At 44.9% G+C, this 27,029-nt stretch overlaps 1 protein-coding gene across 1 annotated transcript; it reads left to right on the top strand.

Annotated features, from left to right (window-relative positions):
• The first annotated feature begins 1,964 nt into the window (after positions 1-1,964).
• LOC119406783 (twinfilin-1) lies at positions 1,965-26,643 on the top strand. The gene is given in 8 exon segments (XM_049419814.1): positions 1,965-2,314; positions 3,037-3,231; positions 3,234-3,269; positions 6,277-6,404; positions 10,829-11,161; positions 15,599-15,749; positions 20,811-20,932; positions 24,439-26,643. Coding segments are annotated over 8 exon segments (1,146 nt in total). The 5' UTR covers positions 1,965-2,289; the 3' UTR covers positions 24,595-26,643.
• Positions 26,644-27,029: the final 386 nt, after the last annotated feature.

The raw sequence follows: 27,029 nt of genomic DNA, 5'->3' as shown, positions 1-27,029 counted from the left end.
ACAAATTAAGTACGGGATGTATATAAGAACACACAGCACAGCACAGGACAAGCGCTAACTTAAACGTTTTAGATTGAGAGCGCAATCGGAAATACTTGTGTCCCAAAGTTGTGCCTTACTAAATCCGATTCAGTAGTCTTACCAGTCTTGTCATTTCAGTGCGCCCGTTGGTCTGGTCGTTTGTGACGTGGTTGTGGCTAATATCGCAGCAAGCGAAAATCTATTTGGTTCGACGGCAGTTGGGTGTCGAGCAGCGTTTGCACTGTTGAGCTCGATCGCCACACTCGTTTTCGCAAATTCGTTTTCGCCGCGCTTTTCACGACGATGATGATGATGATCAATCCTCGGTATGATTTAGTCGAACGCGGAATTAGCTCGGAGGTAGGTTTTATCGTAGCGGTGAAAAGCCAACAGGGTTGCCAGGTTGGGCTATAAATAGCCAAATTGGGCTACTTTTTTTTCGAGTTGGCGGGATTTTTCATCTTTGGCTATTTGGCTATATTTGGGCTATTTTCTGGCTTCGTTCAAAAAACTCGTATTTCATTGTCTTTTCTACCCCTTGGTGGTTGATGACCGGGCAGAGCGATATAAGCAAGAAAAAAAGCAATGCGTGTTTTACACCTAAAGAAAAAAAGGAAGAAAAGGGCGAGGGGAGGGGGGTGCTGGGGTCGTTGTGCATCTTGTCCCTCTCTCGGAAAGGATGAAGCGGGAACGAAATGTGCGACCCGCGGGCTTTCAGTAGTCGTGTTGTGTGTCTCTCTGAGCCGTGCCCCACAACGAGAAGCACTTCCTTTCTTTTCTTATCTTTACTGAACCATAGTAGCGACGGCCCCACGACATAGTTACGGGGGTGCGGGTGCAAGGGAGGGAAGCGTGAGTCCTTTTGTCGATGCATCGGGACAGCGCACAGCTTGCTCCTCGCTGGGGAGGGAACAAGAGGGCCTTTTCGAGCGTGCGTGAGTGTCAAATCCTAGTTTTGTGGACAACAAAAAGGAAGGACTTTCTTTACCGGAAACTGACTATGACATTGTGGCCCCAGTTAAAAGAAAACAAATAAATCAACAAACACTACCAACAACAAGACAGAAGACACGAATACCCGTGCATTCTCAAGCAAGCAGCGTGTGTAATTGCGTGCAAATGGGCGGCTCACTGCAAAAGAGCGCCTTTTCTCTGCCCACGCCTTTTGTATCTTTTGACCATCGCCGACGCCGCGGAAGGACGACAATGCAAGACCGTGCAACCTGTTGCGGGCTGGGTAAACTTAAGTGCCACCTTCCTAGCCGACAGCACGCATACAACTTTAGAGGCATGCACACATGTTGGAACATTTGTGTAGTGCACAAGCGACGGTTCTTTTACTTGCGCTTAGAAGAAGTGTTAGCATATGTGTGGCCACCCACAGAGGATGGAAGCGAGACCATTTCTATGTGTGTGTATGGGGCGGTCTGCCTCTACTTGTAATTAAACGACTCTCAATGGCCGCACCGTCTTCCGATAGCGCCACCTTTCTAGCCGAAAGCGTGCATACGAGGCATGCGCACATATTGAAACATTTGTGTAGTGCACAAGCGACGCGGTTCTTTCTCTAGCGCTTGGAAGAAGTGTTTGCATATGTGTGGCCACCCAGAAAGGATGGAAGTGAGACCATTTCGACGTGTGGGTGGGGTGTCCTAACCAAAGCAACGTTTAAATGCCACTCGACAAGTTTTTCATGTAACCATATTTTTTTCCCTTGCACTTGTTTTACATGCTTGATCTCTTTCTTAATACATTGTACATTCAGTTTTTTCATGTACAAACTCGCTCTGTGTCAGTAAATAATAAATAAAAACGTTTTGTCTGGATTTATTGTCTTTGGCTATTTTGGGCTATTTTTATGGGCTACGTTTGGCTACTTTTGGGCTATTAATGCGCCATAATTTGGCGGGTTGTTCTTCGAGTACCTGGCAACCCTGAAAGCCAAAAGCGAAGGTGGGCAGTCGGGGCAGCGATCGGGGTCGGGCTACGCACGGTTGGTCGTGATCGGGGCTGTGGGATTTGAACGTCGCGTCACGGAGCTGCTGCGTTGCGTCGCTGCTGCGCACGAAATCGTCGGTTGCCTTCCGCATGAGGCGTCAGCGATAGTGCACGCATCTGGCCGTTTTGACCTGCGACATTGGTGTGTGTAAACTGAAACGTGCTGCCTGAAAGCTGCTTCAGGGGGCGGCTTTGGATATCCGGCTGGGTGTGTTGGCGAGACGGCGATAACAACAAAACCCCGCTCGGCTAGTAGGCAAGCGACGCAGGATGTCCCACCAAACCGGTATACAGGGTAAAGCGACCGCTTTTCGGAGCCGTTGAAACAAACCGGGGTCAGCCGGAGAAATGTGCATAGGGCAAAGGCGCTACATCATTTTGTTTTGACACAACCTTAATGAAAACCAGCAGATAATGAAGCCATCGAAGGTGCAGGGGACGTTAATTGTACTGTTTTAGATGTATCGTAGCAATTACGATATAGATGCGAAGAAAGGAAAGTGGACGAAAAAGACAACTTGCCCCCGGCAGGGACCGAGCCTGCAACCTTCGGATCGGGCGCGTTATCATTACGGTTGTGTCAAAGAAACAAACGAGCCCTTAAAATTCGCTTCTTTCGTTCATTCATCGTTTCGTGTCATTTGTGTCGAATGTGCTTCCCGACTTCCTAGCGCAATGAATACGGTGGCAGAGTCGCATAAACAAACTTGCGATGCTGTTACGTACTACACTGCATATATAGTCTACGGCGCCGGCGTCATAACAGCGCGCCGCTGAACACAGTTGGGCTTCGATAGCTATTGTGATTCCAAGGTCCGGCAGATGATGTATCGCCGGTACGTAATAGCATTTTGCTTGCGACTGGCCACGGCTGGCGCACCTGCTTCTCTGATTTTCCGCACGACTCTTCCCTGGTCAATGTGCACGACGTCGGGGCCCGCCTGATGTAACACGGACTGGCTGTTGTTAATACTGTCAACGGAAATGCAATTTACAGCTGATTTTGTCCCGTTTCAGCGAATGCCGAGTTGAAGCAGTTTTTCGGCAAGTGTCGCAAAGGCAGCGTCCGCGTCTTCAAAGTCTCAATCGTCGAAGGTAAGTATCACGATTTGTTTAAAAAATAGAGAGCTAAAAATTTAATTTGGGCGCTCTATTTCATTTCCTGACCGCTAGATTGATTGTTTTTCGCTTCATTTGCAGAGGAACTAACGCTGGTGATCAGAAGCCACCGAAGGACAACTGGGAGCGAGGTAAGGCCACGCATTACAATTGGATAAACTAGCAATTAGTTAGGTGTCGAGGATTGAATGCTGGTCTGTGACCTTCTTGACCTCTTCAAGTCTTTGTTTGTCTTTTTTTAATTTGCTACTTACTGTGCAGTCATTTTACGCCATCACATTGCTAAACCACTCATCAAAGCAATGTTGAATGTATACAGCTTGTTTCGTGGGCAATTGTCTGTGCTCAGGGGTAGCCATAACTAAAAAGCGAGATAAGTCAGTCTGAATTATCTCATCTTAACAGTGTTGAAGAAACCTTTGGGCATCAACGCACCAGGATGAAGATGAGCCTAACAAACATTGCCTCTGTATGACCCAATCTCCATGGGGCAGTCAAATCCTTCGTCCGGTCGCCGTCACATCAGCAGCCACATGCGGTCATGAGACGGTGTACCCTTCTCTGCTTCTCTCAAAAACGGAAAACCGTTCTCCCGTAGTGGCATGAACACTGCTGGCATTCCATTTCATAAAAAAACAAACCTCTGAGAAAATGCTGTTTGAGGAATTGCTGACATAATGTTGACGGGATGGTGCATTTCACGGACGTGAGAATTGGGCCTAAGGCAGTGCTGCTGTGAAATCGGACAGCGTCAAGTTTTGATCCCTAGTCTGGCATCTGCTGCAGCGTCTTGAGTCATTGGGAGATTTCCATCAGTCTTGCTTGACTGATGACCCTAAAGTCGCCTTTTGATGGAGGAAAAGTGCTAGAGGCCCATGTTTAGCGCCGGGTGATTGAAATTTACAGAGTCCTACACTACGGCGTCTCTCATAGTAATCATATCATAGTTCTGGGATGTAAAACTTCAACAATTATATTGATGTTCCATGAGTGTTGATGGAGCACTGCATGCATAACAAGATGTGGGTTTAGCTTGTACTTGTAGCATTCTTTTATCTGCTTTAATTTTGCTTATCAGTTCAAGAACAGAGTTCAAAGAAAGGGTTGATCAGGAAGGCTTATCGCGAAATGTGCAAAAATCTCGGGACATGGATGACTGTGGTGATGCAAGGGGAAGACTGCTTGCTGGGAATTTCGCAGTAGCTTCTGTTACCTTGTTGTCGTTTGTGCATTCTGTAATATCCGGTAATAGTGCCCACAGAATGCAAAATGAAGTGGCAGTACGACAAAGATGCCTGTGCACTGAGTTCAGGGAAGTATGTTCACAAATCAATAGTAAAAAAATTAAGGCGGGGTCACTTAAGTTTATGAATATTTCAGAGGAAAGAAAAGTGCACAGTGTGTACTAGATTACCTTGAACAGGTAAACTAATTGAGATATGCACATGACAGAGGAGAAAATTGATGCTTCTCTGAGGAAATAACTTATAAAGGAATTCAGGCAAGCAAACGATTACTTAGTTGTCATACGAAATCAAAACTGTAAAAAGTGCTAGTTATTGTGGAAAGAAATGTGACTGTAGAGTTACTCCTTAACACAAGGCAGGAATGACATGTCAGTTTACTAAGACATTGCAGTAAAATGAAAAGAGTACCCAATATTACTTGGCGTGCATCAAACAGACTCAACTTCAGTCGTTAAAGGAACCAACAACCTTTCGAAATGTCTGTTCAGGTTATTGTGCCGACAGAAAGGTCATGACTTACAATGACAGGAATGCACGTTCCTGTTAAATACAGAATTATGTATTTAAATTGGTGCTGGGGAAGTCATGAAAAAAAGAAAGCAAAAGGCAACATCTGCTGGGAAACTTGCCATTACATCCTTCACAACTGTTCTGTCTGTAATATCACAAAAGTGTTTCTTTCCAAGTTTTGCAAATTACGTGTGCTTAACTGTATGTTTGCAATATGCAAAATATTTTGTTGTGGGGTGAAACTACCTCTGCACAAGAAATCATAGCTTTTTATTGACAAAGTGCCACTTGCTTGCCAAGCTTCCCACTGCTAAAAAAACCAGCCACTGGCTCATACTGCACCGTATTGAAATGGCACCAATGTCAACTGTAAGCAATTTATTAGAAACGTCACACAACTTTTGCCAATGTTTGTCTTGTTGCCGAACTACAAAGAGCTTGCCACACCTCAATGCTGACTTCTCAAAGCTTTGCAGTAATCATTTAGTATGTTTGTGACCTCTGAGATGGTGCGAGATCATATGATGGCCATTTTGGAGTCCTCTGGTCAGGCAAATTATCTCACTGCGAGTAGGGGATTTCACAGCAGAAAAATGTTTCTGCTCTGTCTACATTGTTCAAGTGTTGTTTTGGCTGTGTTTGAGGGCTCCAGTGGTAGTGTTTAATAAAAAAAAATGGTATTTTGCCAGCTAATCTGCACGTGTTTCAAGTTGCTCAGTTTCTGGGTTTTTTTTTTTTCCTGAGTGATCGGGCCAGTCAAACAACGAATTGCAGCTTTTTTCTCCTCAGACCTGTCCACACTTATGTGTACTCTTACTACAGTACTCACGGATTGAAATCAGAAAATTTAGAGCCAACTAATGCACATACTTTTGTTTACAGAGTCTACAGTTAGTGTCATATTGGTGTAACTTTGACTCGGACACTTACATCAGTGCTCATATTACCGTTAGCAGCCACATTTGCAGTGACATGACATGGTTATCATGGGCAATTGCTTGTAGCAGTCATACTGAAAAAAATTTCACATTCAAATTGTTAGTACTGTAACTGCCATGTGGTTGAATCAATGCCATCGATGCAGTTGCTCGCATCTAAACACAGAACAGACCTTGCAGATTGAAAAGTTGTGCTGTATAAACTTCCAGACATTTTCTGAATGAACTGATGTGGGTATAGTTACTTCAAACCTTAGGCTTTCGATCGTGCAGGAAAAAATAGTGGTTGAAAATCAGTTGGTCATCCCTTTAAGTGTTTAGCAGCAGCACAATTGCATACTGTGTTGATATTTCTTTAGCAACGGGAATTCCTTTAGCCAAAAACCTAGGTCATAGCTTGGACATGTCATCATTGTCAATTTGTTTCTTTTGCCCCTCTGCAGACTATGACACCCTGGTGCTCCCGCTTCTTGAACGTGGTCAGCCGTGCTACCTCTTCTACCGCCTCGACTCCACCTGTCCGAATGGGTACGACTGGCTGTTCATCAGCTGGTCGCCCGATGACTCGCCTGTGAGTGGTCACCACGGATAAGCTCTCAGCTTCAACTTGCGATTGCATGCAGTGCTGCCAAACTCTGGAATCAATAGGTCGATCTATCGACAGTTGGAGAGCACGTTCCCTAACAGTATCACGATATATTGCCGGTAAACACCACTTGGGTAGTGCGACAATCTGACTTAGGCATGTGTAAGGGCCAGAAAAATGTGCATGTTGTGGTGGGGGGGTGTTCAAAATAACGGGGTGTGTGAATCAAGTGAGGTCATGGTACCTATTTATTATCACAAAGGGAGCATTAATTAGTTGCACCATTCTGCATGGTCTATATGAATCGCAGATTAAAAACAACTTGCTGCAAAAAAAAAAAAGTAATAATGCTGGAGAGAATACTCTGTTCTGGATTTGTCCGGCAAATAACGGTCATACGTTGTTACAGTGGAGTCCCCTCTCGCACAAACACTTTTGTTTTATATTTGGCATTCGCTTAGGCGTGCATTCTGATGCTGACATTAAGGAGAAGAGGATGATGAAGTAACTATATGTGTGACTTACTAAGTTTTGGTTGCATTATAGTATTATACAGCCTCCAAGGTCAGCGCACTTTGTCTGCGCCAGGCAACTCTGGAGATTGTGCAATATACTGTAGAGCAGTACTGAACAACACATTGCTGATGAGACCGACGAAGCAGGGGTGCCAAACTAGAAGCCACATAAAGGATCTTCATGTTATTTTCCCTGGGGATATTCATGTACCATTTCTAATTTTGTTGTGTAGTTGTCCAAAGAATAGAGTCAGCAACCAGTGCTTCTGCAGAAGTTGTTAAGATGGGAGATATATATATAAACTGCAGGTATACACCGTTCAGTGAATGAGGCTTTGTGGGTGTTGTCAGGTTTTAACTAGCAGAGAGGCCAAAGAGGGGACAACTGAAAACCTCGTGAAGTAACACAATAACTCACCTTCTATTCACTTTGTGGCCATTGTATCTGAAAGCTATGCCAAAGGTAATACGTTCTGAATAATTCTTTGCTGGCCGTAGTCAGTACCAAGAACAGAACGCAAATAAATAAAATTTGAAGTTAAACATCTTCAACAGAAATCTGTCTGGCTGGGTAAAATAATACATACATAGCAAAAGATGACTCTCCAGCAAAGATTTCTTTAAAAGCAAAACCCAATGTCTCGAGGCCAATTTGGTTTCTTATTTGGCTTTCTAAACTGGCCAAGGGGGAGCTCAGCTTCTTGCACTGCCATGCATGGGCTGGCTTCCCTAGTGCTTTGTCATTACAAGGCAAGCAGCACACGTAGTTAGCATTGGGTAACAACAGCTATAGCGAGTTTGTTTGCACTGGGTGTTTAAAACATGCTGGCACAATACAAAAATTTCGCCATTCTTGGTCAGAATTCAAAAAAGCAATATGGTACTGAAGGTGTTAACAAACTCAAGCCAGAGTTGCTGCAGCGAGGTGTCAGTAAAAATTACTTAAACGGGGCCGAGAGTCTCTCTAACTCTCAGCCCAGTGTTTCGACTTACGGAGTCATCTCTGATGAAAAGCTATGGCATTACTCTGGAAGTTGCCTCATGAGAAACATGTAGGAATATGGCACATTGACTCTAATGACTGCAATGTTCTGCTTAGGGGTGTGCAATATTATAAGCATTGACACAATAAATTAGATATTAATGTGATAGCGTTAAAGAGCTCGTTTCGCAGAAATTCCGGCGTCGGTGTCAGCGTTGGTGTCATTGGTTGTGAGCGAAAAATCAGCGTTGTCCATGACCGAAAAATCGAGAAAGATGCGAATAAAATAAATACAAATCTTCAGTTCAACTGAGGATTGAACTCAGGCCTTCTGCATGTTCTACCACAGAACTACGCCATTACTTGAAACTGCTTCAGCAAAAAACACTGTACAAATATCATGTAGTGGGAGCAGTCTCCTTAATGCATGTAATATTGCATGGCAGAAGCGTGGAATAGTGCCAGGCATCAAAACATGTGAACTACGGAACGAGTCAGTGTTTTAAAGGCTGACTCATTACAAAGCCCTCAGACATATTTAATGATCATCATCAACAAAAACAAAAGCATCAGCAAAGTGAGCAGCTGTGTAGGTTCGTGTGTTGCTTTACGGACGCGTACTGGACCCCACTGATTCGCAGAAGGAGGAATTATGACGCAGTGGGAACTCCACAACTGTACTTGCAGTAGGCATTCTAGCATAGTTTGAAGCTGCCAATGTTATGCGCACAGACGTTCGTTTCCTCGCAGCAAGGTTGAGGCATGCACCGAGTACCGAAGCCAGGTTATCAATTGAGAATGTGTTGTGCACCGGGCCCGATTACGCTGTCGCATTCTGCTCTTGAAGGCGAAGCTTAAGCGTCCTCAAGATTTATCTTATTAATGGGCTGTTTCAATCAAATAGTGACTATTCGTAAGTGCAAATGGTTTAGAATATTTCAACTCATCACTCTTCAAGAATAAAAAGTAGAAACAAGAATATAATAAATTTTCCCTGCTTTGGTAGCTTAGCTGCTTACATGCTGGGCTGCTAAGCTCAAGGACATGGGTTCAATTCCCGGCTGTGGTGGCCACATTTCAATGGAGGCGAAGTGCAAGAACACATGTCTTCTTAGAATTAGGGTCCTGTTAAAACCCCAGGTAGTCAAAGTTATTGCTGCATCCCCTAATATGGTGTGCCCCATAATCACATTATGGTTTTGGTTTGCTAAGACAACAATCAATTTTTATAAGCTTTGCCATCACCACATCCCTGGCATAGAATGTCAAAAGTTAGCAGTGGAGCATGTTATTTCACTCAAGGCTCCAGGCTTATGAGCTGGAATGCACTCATTAACACGAGTCCTGAATATGCAATCAAAGTGCTTATTTGTTCTCAACTTCCTATTTGTAGTTTAAATAAACACGCTGTGACATTCAGTGCAGTTGATTGATGCGTGTCAATGTTGCAAATGAGAGGATGCGAGCATAGTTTTATGTGAATCCTTCATATTGATGTGTATAATTTGAAGGCCACACTGCCAATTTTTCTATATTGCAAATGTACTCACGCTGCCCAAATTGGAAGGCTAAGTGTTAACTGAAACATCAGAGGAATTTACAAGAGATTCTGATTACTTGTCTTTCAAACTTGCATTAAGCATAGGGTTTTTTTGTAATACAGTAGAACCTCGGTGATACGAACCGAGCTGATATGAATTCGTAAAATTCCCTGGCCGAATTCTATCGTGTCTAATGAGCCAAAATTCAGATGTTCTGAACACTTTTCAGCATTGCGACGGCTGATACGAACTTGGGTACCAAAATCGTCGAGCGACGGCTGATAGAAGCATGATCCGGAAGCTTCGAAAATATGCGCGTGGTCAGCAGCACACATGCAGTCAGAACTGTGGTTATCGCTTCCCACAACCGCTCTGGACGAAGCCGCGGTTCCCATCAACGCAATTATGTATGGCGACAACAAGACTCCGAAAGAACACGCATGTACAACACTCGCAGAGCCAAAACGATGCTGCCTGCCACGACCACTGCAGACAAAGCCACGGTAGACGTGATCATAGATAGCGACGACGGTAGTTTTGAAGGCACGTGCGCACACACTGATTGAAAATGGAGCTACTTTGTTTGCCGCAACCGCTGCACACGAAACCGCGGTCGCTATCAGTGCAATCCTCAATATAGCGACTGCTACACATCTTCAAAGTTATGCAGCTAATGCAGCGGTAGGTTAAAGGCAATAAAGTCGTAACAAGGCACGAAGCGTTTCGGCATTCCTGTCGTTCGCTTATGACTATAGTGGGGCGGATTTCAACGCTTGGTTTTCAGTTGGCCTCACGCGAATCTTTGATGTGCACATTTGCGGCAGCCAGCTGGGCCATCCCTTATTAATCCGTTCGCGAGTGCCCCAGAAAGACTTACGCGAGTTCTTTCAGCAGGAATAAATGTTTTGTGTGTATATCATGGTTTGGAAATAAAATTTTGGTAGTTTTTTGGTAATATGAAATATCAGGTGATGCGAATATCTTCACTCCCCCGCGAGATTCGTATCACCGAGATTACTGCAGTTCATTACTGCGCATACCTGATTCCATACTTGCAACATGTGCTCTTGAGTGAAATATTCTGAAGCAAATCAGTAAGCTTTTGTTTATTATAGCAAATATTACCATGTACTTTGTTTTGCTTGTACATACTACTGTTGGACTCTTGGTATAAGCTAGCTGATGTAACATTAACATGGCATCTACAATAAGAGATCGTTATTAAGCCTTTGCTGTTGAAATGAAGAAGCCAGTATGAAAATGTTCGCTACTGAAACTTTACCAGCCTGCCTTTAAAAAGTCCCACCACTAGTGAGACATGTTATTGAGACGAGTGATTCATTTTTTATTACTGCAATCGGAATTGCGCAGGTGCGCCAGAAGATGTTGTACGCATCGACCAAAGCGACCCTGAAGAAGGAGTTTGGCGGTGGCAACATCACGCACGAGCTGTTTGGCACATCGCGTGACGAGATGCGCCTGCAAGGTGTGCGACGGGTGCTGGCGTCAGAGCACGAGATGTCGCCCGCTCCGCTGACTCAGGCGGAGCAGGAGCTGCGTCACATCCACCTTGGTGAGGCGACAGAAACTGCCGGTGTGGACTCTCGGCACCAGACTCTCCGCGGCCTGCAGTTTCCCATTTCGGACGACGCAGTGGAAGCGCTGTTTGATATCAAGAGCGGGACAATCTCCTACGTTCAGTTGGTAAGAGCTGGCCCCTTTTATTGGTTGTCCATGTTATATAACAAGAATCAATTATTGTTACCGTATAGTACTGCAGAAGCTCCCTCCTACCTTTGCTGCAAATCGTGTTAATCTAGATATGGGCATGTCCGGCCGAAGCAGCAAAAGCCAAGATGGCTGCCCATGAAAAGCTTTGAGGCAGCACTACGGTGGCTACTGAATGGAAGAAAGCATGCATATATTACTAATTCGTAATCTGTCACTGAACCAAGTGAACGAATCTTCCGAGTTGCAAAATACGAGGTCAATGCATTCATTGCTGATACTCACGTGACTTGAACAGACCACAGGCTCCTTGGTGCCTGCAAGTCGATTGTGCAAGTGCTCGTTCTTATTGCCGTCCAATGCAACACTGATCCCACACCCCTTGCAGGATAGTGCGACCATCTCTTTGGACACCACAGCTGCAGGCACGCTTCATCAAGAGAACCCTGCGAACACTGGGTTTTCTTTCAAGAACAGTTCATTGTTGTAAAGGAAAAAGGAGTCTTTCCCTTTCCACCGCAACTTATTGATTATTCCTCTCATCGCCTCTAGCGGTCTCGTAACCGCAATGGGGTGAATATTTTGGCTAATGCTGGCACTTTGGAGGGGCGGGCATTTGACATATAATCTTGAGAATTCTGTAGTTTTGGAAATGTTAATACTCTGCACTTGTGCAAAACTGGGCGCTTCCACGGTACTTTACGGTATAATAAACGTTAGTAACAACAATGTGGCACAGAAGCTTAGTGGCCAATGGCATTGCGCTGCTGAGCTCAAGGCAACAAGTCCAGTGTCTGCTATGGCAGCAACATTCTGATGGGAGTGAAATGAAAGAAAACTTGCGCAGTTATATATTTAGTTGCGCATCAGAGTTGTCTCCACTGTGGATGGAAGAAATGCCACCCACGACTCCGGTTTACCGCACACCCCTTCGTGCTAAAACTGGTGAATAAGAATGGTCGGTTTGGTAAATGCTTCACGGTCTTTCTCATTTTATTCTTCAAGATTTTAATGTTTTTTTTTTTTACCCAGAGGTGCTCAAAACTTCACAGAAGTAGAAAGTAGTAGTGAAGGCTTCGGTATGGATGCCAAAATGTCTTAAACTTTTAAACCTTTTCAATGCAGGTCAGCGTTTTCCTGTGCTTCATTTCTTCATCATGCCTTCTCCCAACAATGACCCATTCATTTGAAAATCGTGCGAGATTATGTTCTACATTTTTTTGGAAATCCATAGGAACGTGAAAGTTCCATGAAAGTTTCGATATAACTCCTCTTCAGAGTCTTAAAGGGACACTAAAGAGCAAAATGATTTTTCTCGCATTAGTAAAGTAGTCTTCCACGATACCAAAAACACCACGCTTGCTGCGAGAAGACGCTTAAAGGGCCCCTGACAGCAAAATTTTTGTTGGTGACTTTTTTACTGTAATTTGTAGCTTTGTGTCTGGTAATCCCTAAGTTAAATCGTAAATGCTCTAGCGTATCGTATAACTAATTCTAGCGTAGTTAATTGTGACCATTTTAGCGTCACTTCAAAACGCCCGCCTAAAAACTACAAGAAACTAGCGCCCCATGCGGGGGAGCGTCAGAGACCACATGCACTCAAGCTGTGGTGACGTTGAAAGCGCGGTTTTCAAATCGGGGCCCAGCGCGCGGTAGAGATTGAAAGTACAGTATAGACCGCTTATAACGTAAGTCGCCGGAGTCGCGAATATCCGCACTATAAGCGGTACCGCACTATAACCAAAACAACCTTCTTCAAAGGCTGCACTTGCGCAAAACATGTTGAGCATGTAGCCTCGCGTGTCCGATAATCAACACATGCGATTCGGGGCGCTTACAACCACTTAAATCTCGGAATGTTCAAAAATTAACCGCCAAAGACCCGCATTGCCAACGAAATGAACACGGGGGAAAAAGCAAACAAAACAAAGTGCCATCGCGGAAATTTGCCGACTACGTTTCAGGCCACCTCGAGGTATGCGCATTACACAGAAACCATGTCGAATCGCGACCGAAATTTCACGTGCTGAGCGGTACCGACCGTTCGATTTCACGGGCGCGCACGCGATGTCCAAGACATTGCAATCGAATCCGGAACCACCATTCGAGAGTTGCATGTGCCGACCATGCCCTCGTTTTCATTAACGATATGATTCCCTTCCCTTCAAGTGCAGCCATCGCAAAAAGTTTCGTTGATTCCGCACCAAACCGCAACTTTTATCGCCCGCGACCGCTACCGAAAAGCAACCAACGCTGATTAGGCCTAGCCTGCGGTTCAGCGTGTTGTCGCGGCAAGTTTGTCCAAGACAACATGAAGATCGGACGTCGAAAAGATAGCACTCAAGCACTAACCCAAGAACAGCGCGCGTGATACGAAGTTTGTGTTCGCGGCCGGGAAATCAACAGCGACAAAAGCCCGCCAAGCTCGTTTTAAGTCCGCGCACTGGCAGAAAAGGCTAAAGCTCGCGTCATGAAGCCGCAAAACTTTTCAATTTGCAGACGAGGTAGCAAACGCGATATCTGTAGCAAGTGTGATAACGACGACGCTTTTCCCGACAGGAAACTTACTTTAAAGCGCACTTGATGAGGACGCGATCGTACTGATCGTACGTTCCACGCGGAACGCGCTGCCGGCAAGCGGCCGCGGAGCCTTGCGCCTTGCCGCCGCCGGTGCAAAGGCTACTCTGTCGCCTAGGCAACCACAATCCTTCTCCACTCGGCGAGCCCGCACAGCGCTGCCGCGGTCTTTTTCCTCCCATCCGCCCCTCGTTCGTTCACAGTGCGTGCCCTCGCCCTTCGTAACGACCTCGTCGCTCCCTCCCCAGCGGCGTACCTCCTTTGAGAACCGCACTCGCTACCGCGTTTGTCAGAAATATTTTCCCGCAACCGCATTATAAACGGTATTTCATCTTGGGGGACTGCACAATAAGCGGTATGCGTATACATGCGGTTCTATGGGAGGGTAAACGGGAGTCGCAAAAGACCGCATTATAACCGGTCCTGCACTATATGCGGTTACGTTATAAGTGGTCTGCACTGTATGTGGGTGCCTCGGTATGGGTTAAACCTGTTAAGCGCGTGTCCCCTCACGAAAACTACCTCGAGAGCAGCCCGATAACAAAGCGAGAGGGGTGCGGAACAATAGGCCTCGCTGGGTGCCAGTCGTCGTATTGTGCATGTGCACCCCGCTAACCTTCCTTGACGTCCACAATACTTGCTTTACTCGTGGAACGTCACAGGGGGCCTCTATCTACGTCATACCAGGATGTCGCGAGGTGCAGCCAACTCAAATGAGCACTCACGCTTACTCTTAAAACCAAATTAAGATATCTTAAAGGCAACGTTCGTCACTATTAATCAGTCAGATGTGTCCCGGTATACAGGAAAGTCAAACAACAAAAACATCTCGAGGTTTCAATTTAGGTGTCAGGGGTCCTTTAATAAGCGAGAAAACGCACAAAAAGAAAATACAGGTGGCGACGCCATCTTGGAATTCTCGCACCATTTGCCGTGACATCACATATTTTTGACGGTGCCTGCTTGGGCCTACGTAGTTCCTAATCGGTTAAATTGAAGTACATTGTCCTCTGAGGGGGCCAGAGACTTGACATAGCGAGTTTGTGGAAATTTCGTTGAGCTAGTGGCGCCAAAATAAGTTATATGCTCTTTGAAATCTTTTACGTCACGAATTACAAAGTTCGGCGCGAAATTTAAAAATGAGGCTTTGAACTTGGTTTTTCACCTCTAATAATAAACCTATGGTGGTGAAATAAACTACACAAGAGTTCTCCGAGCACACTTTATCAATCTAAACCAATTCATTGTTTCTCTTTAGTGTCCCTTTAACAGCCTCAATATGCAAACAAATGGGTACTGTCATTTTCTTTTATGAAAGTTTGAAAGGTGAATATGCAGGATGAATTAACCTAGGTTCTTGTGCGGCTGAAGTGCAGTGTCACATTTCCGTGATGATGAAAGAAAACAGTGCAAAAAACATAGACAAAGGGGAAATAACTTATACCACAGGACGAGCGCTATAAGTTCCTTCCGCTTTGTCTACGTTTCTTGCACTGCTCTCTTTCCTCATGCGAGTACACTAACTCACCCAACTTTCCATCCTACTGCATCATATTTCCTTGCTCCATCTGCCATGATGCTGTAAAGACACTGCAAATGTTGTGGGTAAATAAATAAGTAAATTCCAAATGGCTGCATTTCAAAAAGGTTAACAGCGCAAGAACGATTAGGAAGGGACGAGACAACAAAGGTAAAGAGCGCTGTCTGTTGAAGGGACGAGACTTTGTTGTCCCGTCCCTTCCTAATCGTTCTTGCGCTGTTAACCTTTTTGAAATGAATCCACACCAACTTGCCCAAGCGTCAACCCTTCCAAATGGCTGTTTTCCATCATTGCAGAGCATAGACCCAGCCAAGGAGGAAATTAACCTGGAGTTGCGCGACAACATCACGGTCGACAGGCTAGCGCATCGTGTTCCCCGTGACCACCCCCGCTACCACCTGTTCCTGTTCCCCCACAAACATCAGGGCGAGAAATTCAAAAGCATTGGTAAGTGTGCATCGCCTACAGTGGAATGGACTGAGGTGAACGGAGTTACAAGGGGATGTCCCAGGGCCCAGTTTTCGGTTAGTTGAGGTACAGTGTTCTAGAAGTTTATAGTGCGCTCACTGAGCGGCGGAGCGTGACGCACTTCATGTCGCCGCCGACAGGCGGCGCGGCTCACAGCGTCACCTGAAACTTTCCGGCGGGTTGCAAGGCGCGGATAGCGCGCGTTGTTGTTTTGCGCGCAAGAAAAGTCAATCTTACGGTGCGCAACTCACGGAAGTTCTTTTGATGCAAGTTTTCTGTGTGTTGTGAAATAACTTACTGTCGTTGTGACTGATTTACGGAGGGCGAGCGATGTTTTAAGCGGCTATTGCATAAATGAATGCTCCTCCACGCAGCCGCTGCAATAACAGGGTGTGTAGTTGGGGGCGTTCGGATTTTTTTTTTTTTTTTTTGTCCTGCTGATCGATACGATTTTCAATGCACTTTCGCCACTGTAGCGATCATAGCGATTTCACTCCCGCCTTTCGAGCCCCACTATGCCGAATATAAACAACGCCTCATTTTAAAAATTTTTTCGCGTATATATGATCTAGCTGGTCTGTGTAGCTAACCCACTTAATGTTCTTTTTTTTTCGCGAATCAATAATGGGCGGAATCACTCGGCTTCGTAATAAATGTATCCGCACCGTACGCTTAAAATTCTTTTATTTACAGACGTAGATCGTACAAGGTTACCAAAACTGCAGTTGGACTCGTATACCCAATAAAAAAATATTTATACATAGTTAATATGAGTACATAACAAGTAACATGTATCACGTGCGTACACATTTTTATTGCACCTTGGAATTGCACCAGCGCGGATAAAACAGGACACGAAGAAACACTCGACAGTGTCACGCACTGACATACTGATTTTATGTACACAAAACCCTGCCTATGTATGCGCAAATGTTTGCCATATCACAATATGAATTATCAATGCCGAAAATGTCACTCGTGGTCGAACAATAAACAGATGCAACAAACGTGTATGAACATCTGCTAGTCGACTACGAAAATGAAAAATAAAGGACAGCAAGAAACGCCGGCGATGTTTGCAGTCGACAGCCGACGACAACGTCGACCTACCAGCAACTGGGGCATCCCAAACAGAAGAAAACACAGGACGAAGCGCCGATCGGCGCTTCGTCCTGTGTTTTCTTCTGTTGTCCCAATCCCTTTGGACCTCCCCCGCTTCCTAATGAGAGCTACTTCAGCCCCCCTCTACATCTCCTTTTTCTGTACGTCACTATCCAGCCCGTTTCATCCGTCAGTATAGTTCTGTGCTTAGGACTTCGATAGCGAAACAAGCAGCGACGTACCAGCATTCTTTATTATTTTTTTAGAAGTACCCCTAACCCCCCCCCCTTTTTTTTTTTTACTAAAGCACGAGTATGGTTTTGTTGTCACCACCCTCGCGCGTTTTCTTGCTTTTATTGCTTTCACACTTGACTCTGCGGTCACTCCTAGCTTCGTTGGGTCCAGCTGTTTTTTGTTGTCAAACGCAGCCCCAGAAATTTCTCTGCACGTACGCTGCATGCTCTATGTGCACGACCGCCTGAGGCTGTAAAAAAGCGCGTCCCTCCCGTCCAGATGCAGCGGCGGGCCGTCTTTCAAACAGTTGCGATTTGCGGATAGACACAGATGCCGATCCTTCAGAAAAACAAGCATATATAAGTGCAGTAAAGCGGCACGCGGGGTGCCGACAAAGATCCTTCAAGCGAATGAACGGAGTGAACATGCGCTGCAGGGCACACACAAATGGGAACAGTAGCTTCAACTATTTGGATCAGTTTAAAAAAAAAGAATAAAATGCTCGACTCCCTCCCCTCCTCATTTTTTTTGTGATCTCTTTTTGTGTCATTGTGGTGGCCCTCTCCCCGCCACCAACCCCGCGTTTGTTGATACCCCCGCAACTACAGCGTAACCAGCCTAACCCCCACCGACCAAGGGGACGCGCTCCACACCCCGCAAGAGTTTTCAGGAGAAACTGGCGGCAGCGCCCCTGGCGGGCGCTCAATCTGTCGACGCGGAGAGGGCCGCGGCGGCGCGGCGCAGGGATACGGAAGTGAGCCCACTGCCCCATTCTAGTACACTGTAGTTGAGGTCCACAAACAGGATAGTGTGTAACAGCTGCAGTTTTAAGCAGGCTCTATAAGCAAACTTTAGTAATGCAGCTGTATACCCGCCCATATGCAGTAGACTCGTTAAATGGAGCCTGAAGGGACCAGGAAAATGTGTTTCATTTACAGGAGTTCCGTTTACTGAGAGAGGAGAAGGGTTGCAGAATCGAAGTATGAAACCCAATCATATTAAGAGCATTTGTTCCGTTTAATCGGCAGTTCCGTTTAAAAGATTTCCGTTTACTGAGAGTCTACTGTATACTCATGAATTCCAGGCTTATGTACTTAGATATAGGTGCATGTTAAAGAACCCCAGGTGGTCGAAATTTTTGGAGCCCTCCACTACGGTGCCTCTCATAATCATGTCGTGGTTTTGGGACGTTAAACCCCAGATATTATTATTTATTAATTCCAGGCTTATTCTAATATCTTTTCCTTTTTTGTTCAAAGCAAACTCAAAGCAAATGACAATTAGTAACGAATAATCTTGAAGCGAGATTGAATACATAAAAGCTCATCAGGTCTGTTTTCACAGGACCGGAAACAATGTCCGATTTAGGCAAATTTCTGTTGCATCAAGATGCTTTTATTTTAATAAATATGTAAATCCTGTACTTATTTGCATAAGGGCAGTGTAGAAGCCACAATTTTCATAATTGTGGCTTTTCACTGCAATTTTTTCACCAGAAAAATGGCCGGCAGCAGATCATTCGCTTGTTATAGCAAGCGAATTTTATGCCATCATACGCACCGCGGCTCAGATGCTCTTCATCTTCCACCACGTTTGAGCTTTGTGACATCGCATGCGCATTGCACCGAGTCAGGACAAAGCTACTGAGTGCCGCATCCGCTGTGAATGAAACCGTGGTCATAACGATGCGATCATAGATTTTGTTCATGCACTTCTGATGGCATGCGGCGAAAACGAAGTTACTGCTTGTCGCAGTCGCTGTTGACGCGATCATAGATAAAACCCACACAATTCACGAGCGCCGAGTAAAAACTAAACAAGTTTGCCACAGCCACTGAATACTTGGTCACCAACAATGCAATTGTTTATGGCGATCACACCATTCTGAGGTCCTGCGGCCAAGGTGGTGGTAAGCATACATCCGCATGAAGGCAATGAAACGTTCTAGCATTCCTTGCCTTATTGTATAGTTCGTGCTGATGATGATGGCAATGTGGATTGTGCTACCTCCTTTCGGTTGTCCGCGAATGCGTTTTTGCTCTTTCACGTCACCATTTGCGGCCCTTCATGCTCAGCACACTCTGGGGATCATCCGAATTAACTGGGTTGGGGCCAAGTATGGCCGCAATAACGAGTTTGATGCCGTTGAACAATGCATATGCTTGCCGGGACCAGAGAACAAGTCCGAATCGTCCGATTTTCCGAATTAAGGAACTTTTACTGTAGTAGCAGAATCTGAGTAGTAGTAGGGTGCAAGTTATACGTGGTAAAATACATTGTGTTTTAAAATTTGCCATATTTGGTCCATATAAGTCTGTATAATGTGCTTTCAAACTTGAGAAAGATAATACATTGTAAAAAGTTAATCGAGGTAGGGCAGTATAAATATTTAACCATGATGGATAGCTTCGCGGCAGTGCTTATTTCTCTTCATGGGGCAGTTTCATAGCACAGTGGCCCTGCGCTGCAGTCAAACTACCTCTTTAACAGGGTTACATACAGCAAAATAATATGGTTGTATTAATTCGTATTGAATACTTCAACATTGTGGAAATTTTTTATTCGCGTTGAAGCGAATTGCAGACTTGACCGCTCCAAATAGACGACTCAAGTATTCAATTCATTCAAATATTCGCACAGGTGTAGCAGATTCTTTGTAGAGTTCTTGAATTGGAACCCTATGAGCTTAGGAATGCTGTTTTGAGTTTGATGAGCAATGAATTTCATTTGGATATGAGTTAATTATTCTGAAAGAAGGAGAAAGAAATGAGCAGCCTCTTGCATTAAACCAGTGTCTATCTCTGCTAGTAGTACACTTACTCAATTTGCTTTAGCTGTGTCTGCTCTAGCTATATCTGAATGCACTGCTTCATAATGGAAGCTGGGCTCTAATGAGACAGCTGGAAGAGGTTTCTTGCATAGGAGTCCATAGAGAGTGTCTGCTGCTATGTTATTTATTCATTGTAACCTCAAGGCTCGAAGGCATTACATAGGGGAGTATTAAATGGGAAATCATGTACAACAATTGGGTAGCAATACTATACAGCAAGAAAGTAATACAGTAGTCTAGTTAAACAACACATCAGTAATACACTCAAACCTCGTTATAACGAATGCCGATATAACCAATTGTTGGTTCTATGAAGTAAATGAAAAATAGTCTTGTCATACAGTGTTCTGAATGCACGTTTATAACAAATTTTCGGAAATAACGAAGTCATTATCACGTCACATGTAACTTTCTTATAATGAGGTTATAGTGTACCTATATATACAATGTAGTTAGGTAAGCTCTGCACAAAGGACTGTGAGTACAAATATGAAGAAATGAGGTAACATGATAATGATTCCTGTATATACAATGTTAGCTCATTTGTGAAGGACTTAACTTTAAACAATAAATATAACGTTAAAATTTCCTAGTTATACAATGTTAGCTACAACCTTCCAAAAAAGTTTATCATCGACGGTGACAATGTCATTGGGAAGGTGGTTCAATTGCCAGGATGTTCTGGGGAAAAAGGAATGGCTGAAGCTGTTAGCATTTCCTGTTTCAATTCCGACGTTGTAGCGATGGTCAATACGGTGCTAAATGTAATGAGGTTAATCATGATAACTAATGAAGTGAATCGCATTTAATTGGCTTTTTTGAATCAAGGTAGTGCTGGTATCATATACCTTCCTCTTTGCTGTCTCTGCATGCAGTGTTCATCTACTCCATTGCTGGCAGTGAATGCCCTGTCAAGGAGCGCATGCTCTACTCCAGCTGCAAGCTCCCCCTGGTGGAGACCATTGAGACACAGGTTGGCGTGCCGATCACCAAGAAGGTAAGGGCCCCCTTAAGGCTAATGTATGCATTCTCCCCTGAGGATCCTTGCAGTAAAGAACTACAGTGAAACCCCAATTCTGCGAGTTTGAGGGGCACAAGCAAGACCATCGTATAATCTAGGCATCATATAATCGAAAAAGTAGGCATTTAGGCAGTGACGCCTAGTCTTGCCCAAAAAATTAGTACACACCACCTGAATAAGCACGCAACACAAACCCACACTGCTCCAAGGAAGGTGGACTAAAATTTTGAAAAATCACAGCCAAGCATTTAATTTGAGGAGGTGTGAGCTAATATCTATTCTCACCTAGCCAAATGGTCATGTCGTATGTTCTTTTGTATTTCACAGGCATCTGTGGTAAGCAGAAAAACAGTAATACGTAAAGGCATGGCTTAGAGCCAGGGGGGGGTTTGGCTACGGGCCTGTCCACTGGCAAGCTTAGAGAGCAGCGGCTGTGAACCTACATTTGCTCGTTTTTCTCAGCTTGTAGCCGAATTGGCCAAGCTTGCATTTTGCATAGTGTTTCACATCGTCACACAAACTTGCAAAGATGGCATTAGAGAATTTTAGTTTGTTCACACACTTCTTTGCCTTAGCATACCGGGTTACCGTAGCCGTAAACGTGAGACTGGATAGATGGGGCCACCTGGTGGTGCTAAGATGAACCAGAGAAGCACAGAATTTTCGTTGCAGAAATCTGATGTATTCTACTTCTCTGCTCGTGTAAAGTCTTGTCAGCGACATAGGTCTGAATGCGTTGCCTTTTCAAACATTTTTTTGCCACAGTCACTGAGTGAAAACAAAGTGCACCTGTAAATGTGGTTGCACGAAGTGTCCCAAGATATCGATACAATCGTCCAGTAACCCAGTACTCCACAAAGATCTCTGCGTGTACCGGAATTCTGTACATGCGAATATTCTCTATTAGAGAATTTTAGCAAGCTTTTTATTCTCTATTAGAGAATTTTAGCAAGCAATTTTAGCAATTTTAGCATGCATCACAGCTCTGTGGGCCCACTTGTTTAAGCTTCCTACACAGTGATGTCATTGTCCAACGCGGCGCCAAGAAAGTGAAACCGAAAGTCATTCATAAAATAAGGCGATATCAAATTACAGTAAAATCTCGTTAATTCGACCCCCGTTAATTCGGAATTTCGGTTAATTCGGACGCGGCGTCTGGTCCCGGCCAAAATGTGCATTGTTCTATGGCTGAGAACTCTCATTAATTCGGACAGATTCGACCGCGCTTCGGTTAATTCGAACTCCCAACCGAGGTCGGGTCGAGACGGGGAAGCAGCAGCGGATACCGCCACGGCCGCGGTTCGGATATAATTCGGATTCGCAGCCGAAATCGACGGCGCATCTGAACAATTTCGAGATCGGATCATGGCCTCCGAGATTTAAAACGAGGTAACGAGATCGGATTATGGCCTTTGAGATTTAAAACGAGCTTTGCATCTCGGAGGCACATACACAATGAAAGGCAGTGCATCGCTACTGTCATCAGCAACAGGCAACATGGCGACGGTCCGTCCGCGTTATCAACGCTACAGTTACGGCATGGGTCCCTAGAATATCGCACCGTACTAGCCACTGTATCAACGCGATCAGCCAGCCATGAGTGGTGGATGATAAGAATAGCATAGAATATGGCATAAGGCATCGTTCCGCGATAGCACCTCTGGTGTTCCGCAACGTGCGCGGTGAAGCGTTGTGCAGGCCTGGCGTTCCGGACTTTCCGCACTCCTTTCTACGTACGAGCCGTGCAACATTTTCAACACTGACGAGACAGCGCCTGACAAGACGATCGTGTTTAAGGGGGACCCGTGCGTCGGCGGGAAACGGAGAAAAGAGCGGGGACGGTTCTTCTGGCTACGAGCATGACCGGCACAGAGTAGTTGCCGCTGCCGGTGATAGGAAAGGCTGCGAAGCCAAGATGTTTGAAGAACATTAAGCAGCTGCCTGTCGACTACCGCTTTAATAGAAAGGCTTGGATGACCTGGCTGCGTCAGCTAGACCGCCGCTTTGCGGCACAGTGTGCGCGGACCTTCAGGAACTTAGCAAAATTGTGATTTCCTTGCACGTTGCCTCCGCGAAGCAAACCGCGATCACCGACTTCTTTAACAAATAAAAGTCTGGTGGTGGCGGAAACATTTTTCTAGTGTTTTGATCGTACTCGCGATAATTCGAACCCTCGGTTAATTCGGACATTCTCTCTGGTCCCGTGAAGTCCGAATTAACGGGGTTTTACTGTATTTAGCGAGAATACATGAATCTTGGAGAGAGTATCATGCTTCCTAGAACTATGAAAAACGTTTGCAACCAAGAATGCGCGAGCCACAAATTTGATGGCACCACCCCTTTAATAGGTAGAAAGTTAGAAACGGTCTAATCGGACGTTTTGAAAACCATTCTACAATTTTCTAGTTGGAATTTCTTGCTCAGCCTCATTGCTTGAAAACTTGGTCAATCAACCTTCCCTAACTAAGCAAAATGCAAGAAAATAGCGAGACTTACTTTATGCAATTGCCAGCATCATTCGTTTGGTCGTGTCATCAAAGAGTGCGTCGGCATGTTTTGAAACTCTGGCTAGAGTTAGGTGGAGCACCCTGTATAGAATATAGCTCAAATGTTCTCGTGTTTTGTGGTTTGCTTGTGTTCTGGGAGATAAGCTTCCTTTTGGACTAAGTAGGAGGAATTCAACTGTGAACTTCAAAGAGTGGCATTGTCCGATGTGTCGGCTAGTCACTGCGATGATAGAAAACAAATTAGCACAGCAGCAAAGTCCCTAGCACCGTCACTTTAAGTGCAAAGCTCCACCCCTTGTTTTTTCAGAGCTGCATTTGATGTAGTGTAACGCATATACCTCCAACATGGAAAGGCCATCGTAGCTAATGTGAGGTGTGCACCAGAATTAAAGTGTTCGCTGTTAGGCCATAAAAAACTAGAAATGCTCGATGACCTGTTGCCAAGGTGTCCATGATGTTGTGCTACAGCGTAGGGAAACCCTTCATGATATGTAAGAGTTAAGTTTTCATTTCTTGTCTCTGGGAGGGCAGCATTTCATTCTTCGTTGCTCTCAAATTGGCTTGAACAAGAGGCATTAGTCAAAATTTTGGTCGTAGATCTGGAAGGCAAAGCTGTGCACTTCGGAACAGTTAAGTTTGTTTTCGTTGTCATCTTTCGTTACAGTAAATATGTCATGGTGAGAATGTCATCTGGGCCAAATTCAAGGAAATTTAAAAGCAGGTGAAAGACATTTTAAAAACGCTTTATGCATCTCTTACTTTGTCTGTTCCGGCCGCAGTGGCCACATTTTGATGGAGGCAAAATGCTAGAGGCCCGTGTGCTTAAATTTAGGTGCACATTGAAGAAGCCCAGGAGCTCGAAATTTCTAAAGCCCTTCAACACGGCGTCTCTCATAATCTTATCATGGTTTTGGGATGTAAAGCCCCTACAATTATAATTATTATTAGCACTTACTTGGTCGCTCCCTTTTCTAGGTGGAAATTGATGACCCTAGCGAGCTGAATGAGGCCTTCCTCATCGATCAGCTGCACCCAAAGCAAAACATTTGCAAGCAGAAATTCGCCAAGCCCAAGGGTCCGGCCAACCGCGGTGCCCGACGCCTCATCCGGACTGCCGATCCCGAAAACTGATCACTGCCCATTCATGGGCCTCAGTGTCCCATCTGCCCAGAAACAGCGCTTCGTCGTGTGCTCACGGTGCAGCAAGGTTGTGGCAAGGACGGGCTGTGCAGCTGGTGAATGTCATTCCCAATGCAAAAGCACAGACATCCGAATTCAGCTGTCGCCAAATCATAAACAGGCTATCGACGGCCTCCTCTGTCGATGTGAATGCAGCTCTGCTGCTATCGCACTATGCAATGTTTGCCCCCTTGATTAAGCTCGTCAGCTTAACCAGCCGTCTCACTACTGTGCCTGGTTTAGTGTCGTGAAACCTGTGTATTACCTAGCTATCGAAACTACATTTGATAAAGAGAAACTCAAATGATGGAACCTGAACATGTTGCCTTGTCGACCTGTATCTTAGCTATCTGCCCCACTTGACTGAAGCTACCATTGAGGCGAGCCAGTCACAGAAGTCACTTGCGCTTTTCTGGGCAAATTGCATAGTCGGGTAGTGTTTGTGGCAGAGGCAGCGTGAAGAGGTTTGTGTGTCTGCTGCCTCCTCCCAATGGAGTCTTCCTTGTAAAGCTCATTAGTCATGTGCATTGCAGGCTATTGCTTGCAAGGAGAGGTCATCACTGTAAATGGCAAGATGCAGTTTGTCACGGTAAGTTGGTGGAGTGCAGCACATGACAAGCGTATTTACATCTGCAGTTTAAACTAGGATTGTGTTTCTTTTATTCTGATGTTAAAAAAAAGTGCTGTAATTGGAACAACACAATTCCTCTTCGATTTTTGTGGGTTTGGTGATTGCAGTCTGTTTTTTTTTAGTTGTATATTGTGAGCACCTTCCTCAAATCTTAGCATGGTGAAAGCACTTGACCTTTGTTTTCTTTGTCACGCTTCAGCTTTACATTTCTACAGATCAATCGCATGCACTCATGTACTGATACACACAAAGGAAATGTCTTGATTGTCGATCCTCATGCTGGCACAACAGTTCTGGTTCTGGTCCCTGCTCAAGGTAGTTGGTGCCGTTGTATTACAAATGCTAAAGTCAAGGTGTGATGTGTGATTTTCCAGTGATTCGTGCCGCTGTGCCGAGGTATTGCACGCATCTTTGTCTCACATCTGCGCATTGCACGCAACTGGTGTCTGCCGACAACAGTGGCATGCTTTGGCACGTCTTCTAGAGCTAGAGTTGGGGCTGGGGACAGTCATGTGTCGAGGGGGGCACTATGCTTTAACAAGAAAAATGTTTTTTAATGCCGTAAGTTTGGTGATTTTCCAGTGTCTTTTGTCAAGAACTATTTAAGTGCATTTGATAAAGAAAAGAAAATTGAGGGAACACACCCTTACAACCTTGCTGACTTGCATGTTAGTATTGTGAACTTAGTGCTCTGACTGAATGAAGACAATGAAGGACCAAGGATGTCATTGAAAACACTCTTTCCTGGTGGATCATACAGTCGGGCAGTATTTACGCCAAAGGCAGTATATATCTGCTGCTGGTGTGATGCTTTTTAGGAGCGAAGCTTCTTAGGCCCGCACCCCACCGTTGCCATTGAAGGTCCCTTCTCTTAAGCATCGCTTTGGGTTTCACTGGCCGGTGATTTAAGAGGAAATGTTTAGGCCTTGAGCAGTTTGGTTCTAGTGCACCAGAAATTCGAGGTTAAAAGAAATAGGCTCTTTGCACAACTGGTTATAATGGTCGTCTTCACTTTCACCACCTTTATCGTGGATTTTGAAATGACAACCATCATTCTAGCGCACTACGCGTGCTTTGTCGAAGGTAGTAGCAGACGCTCTCCCCGCCCAGCGCCGGCGCAAAAAAAGACCATGAGCGCGTTCGGCGCGCGTTGCGCAGAAACAGTTTCAAAACGTACATAGTCTACATAGTCGTTTGCGTCCCATTTCTGAGGAGCTTCGCTCGTCGGTTGTATTCGTACACGGAACTACTGCTGATTTTCAGTAGGTGGAAAGCAACACTTTTTTACTTTTTGTGAAAAAGTTTATCAAGAGAAGGTCTGTCAAGTGTAGAAGTCTAGTGAGGTGAAAATAAATCTTTTGTAAGGAGTCCATTCGCACAATTTTGTAGTTTATATTTGCACCATAGAAATGAAATGGTGACCTGCATCCTAAATTACCCTTATGCGAGAACAATCAGTCTTACCAAGAGGAACGTTGATAAGCTAGTAAAATGATACTAAGGCTATTGTCGATGCTACCTTGGAGTTGCACACCTGTGCTGACATGCGTTGTGATGTCATTCGCTCGGGTCTACTTAGTTTCTTTAATGGCAAAAATGGACTAAATTAAATTTTGAAACGGCAAAATGCTTGACATGTTTTGTAAATTCTTGCATTATTAACTGCATAAATAACAGTAAGAAATGATACTTCGAAATGTTTGATTTTACAATTGCAGTACTGAGACCTGAGCTTAAGCTCTAAAAAATTGGAAGT

Source organism: Rhipicephalus sanguineus, chromosome 10 (assembly GCF_013339695.2).
Source record: "Rhipicephalus sanguineus isolate Rsan-2018 chromosome 10, BIME_Rsan_1.4, whole genome shotgun sequence".
NCBI classification, from domain to species: domain Eukaryota; kingdom Metazoa; phylum Arthropoda; class Arachnida; order Ixodida; family Ixodidae; genus Rhipicephalus; species Rhipicephalus sanguineus.
The sequence above is the reverse complement of the archived record's forward strand: the minus strand, read 5'-3'. Positions and strand labels throughout refer to the sequence as shown.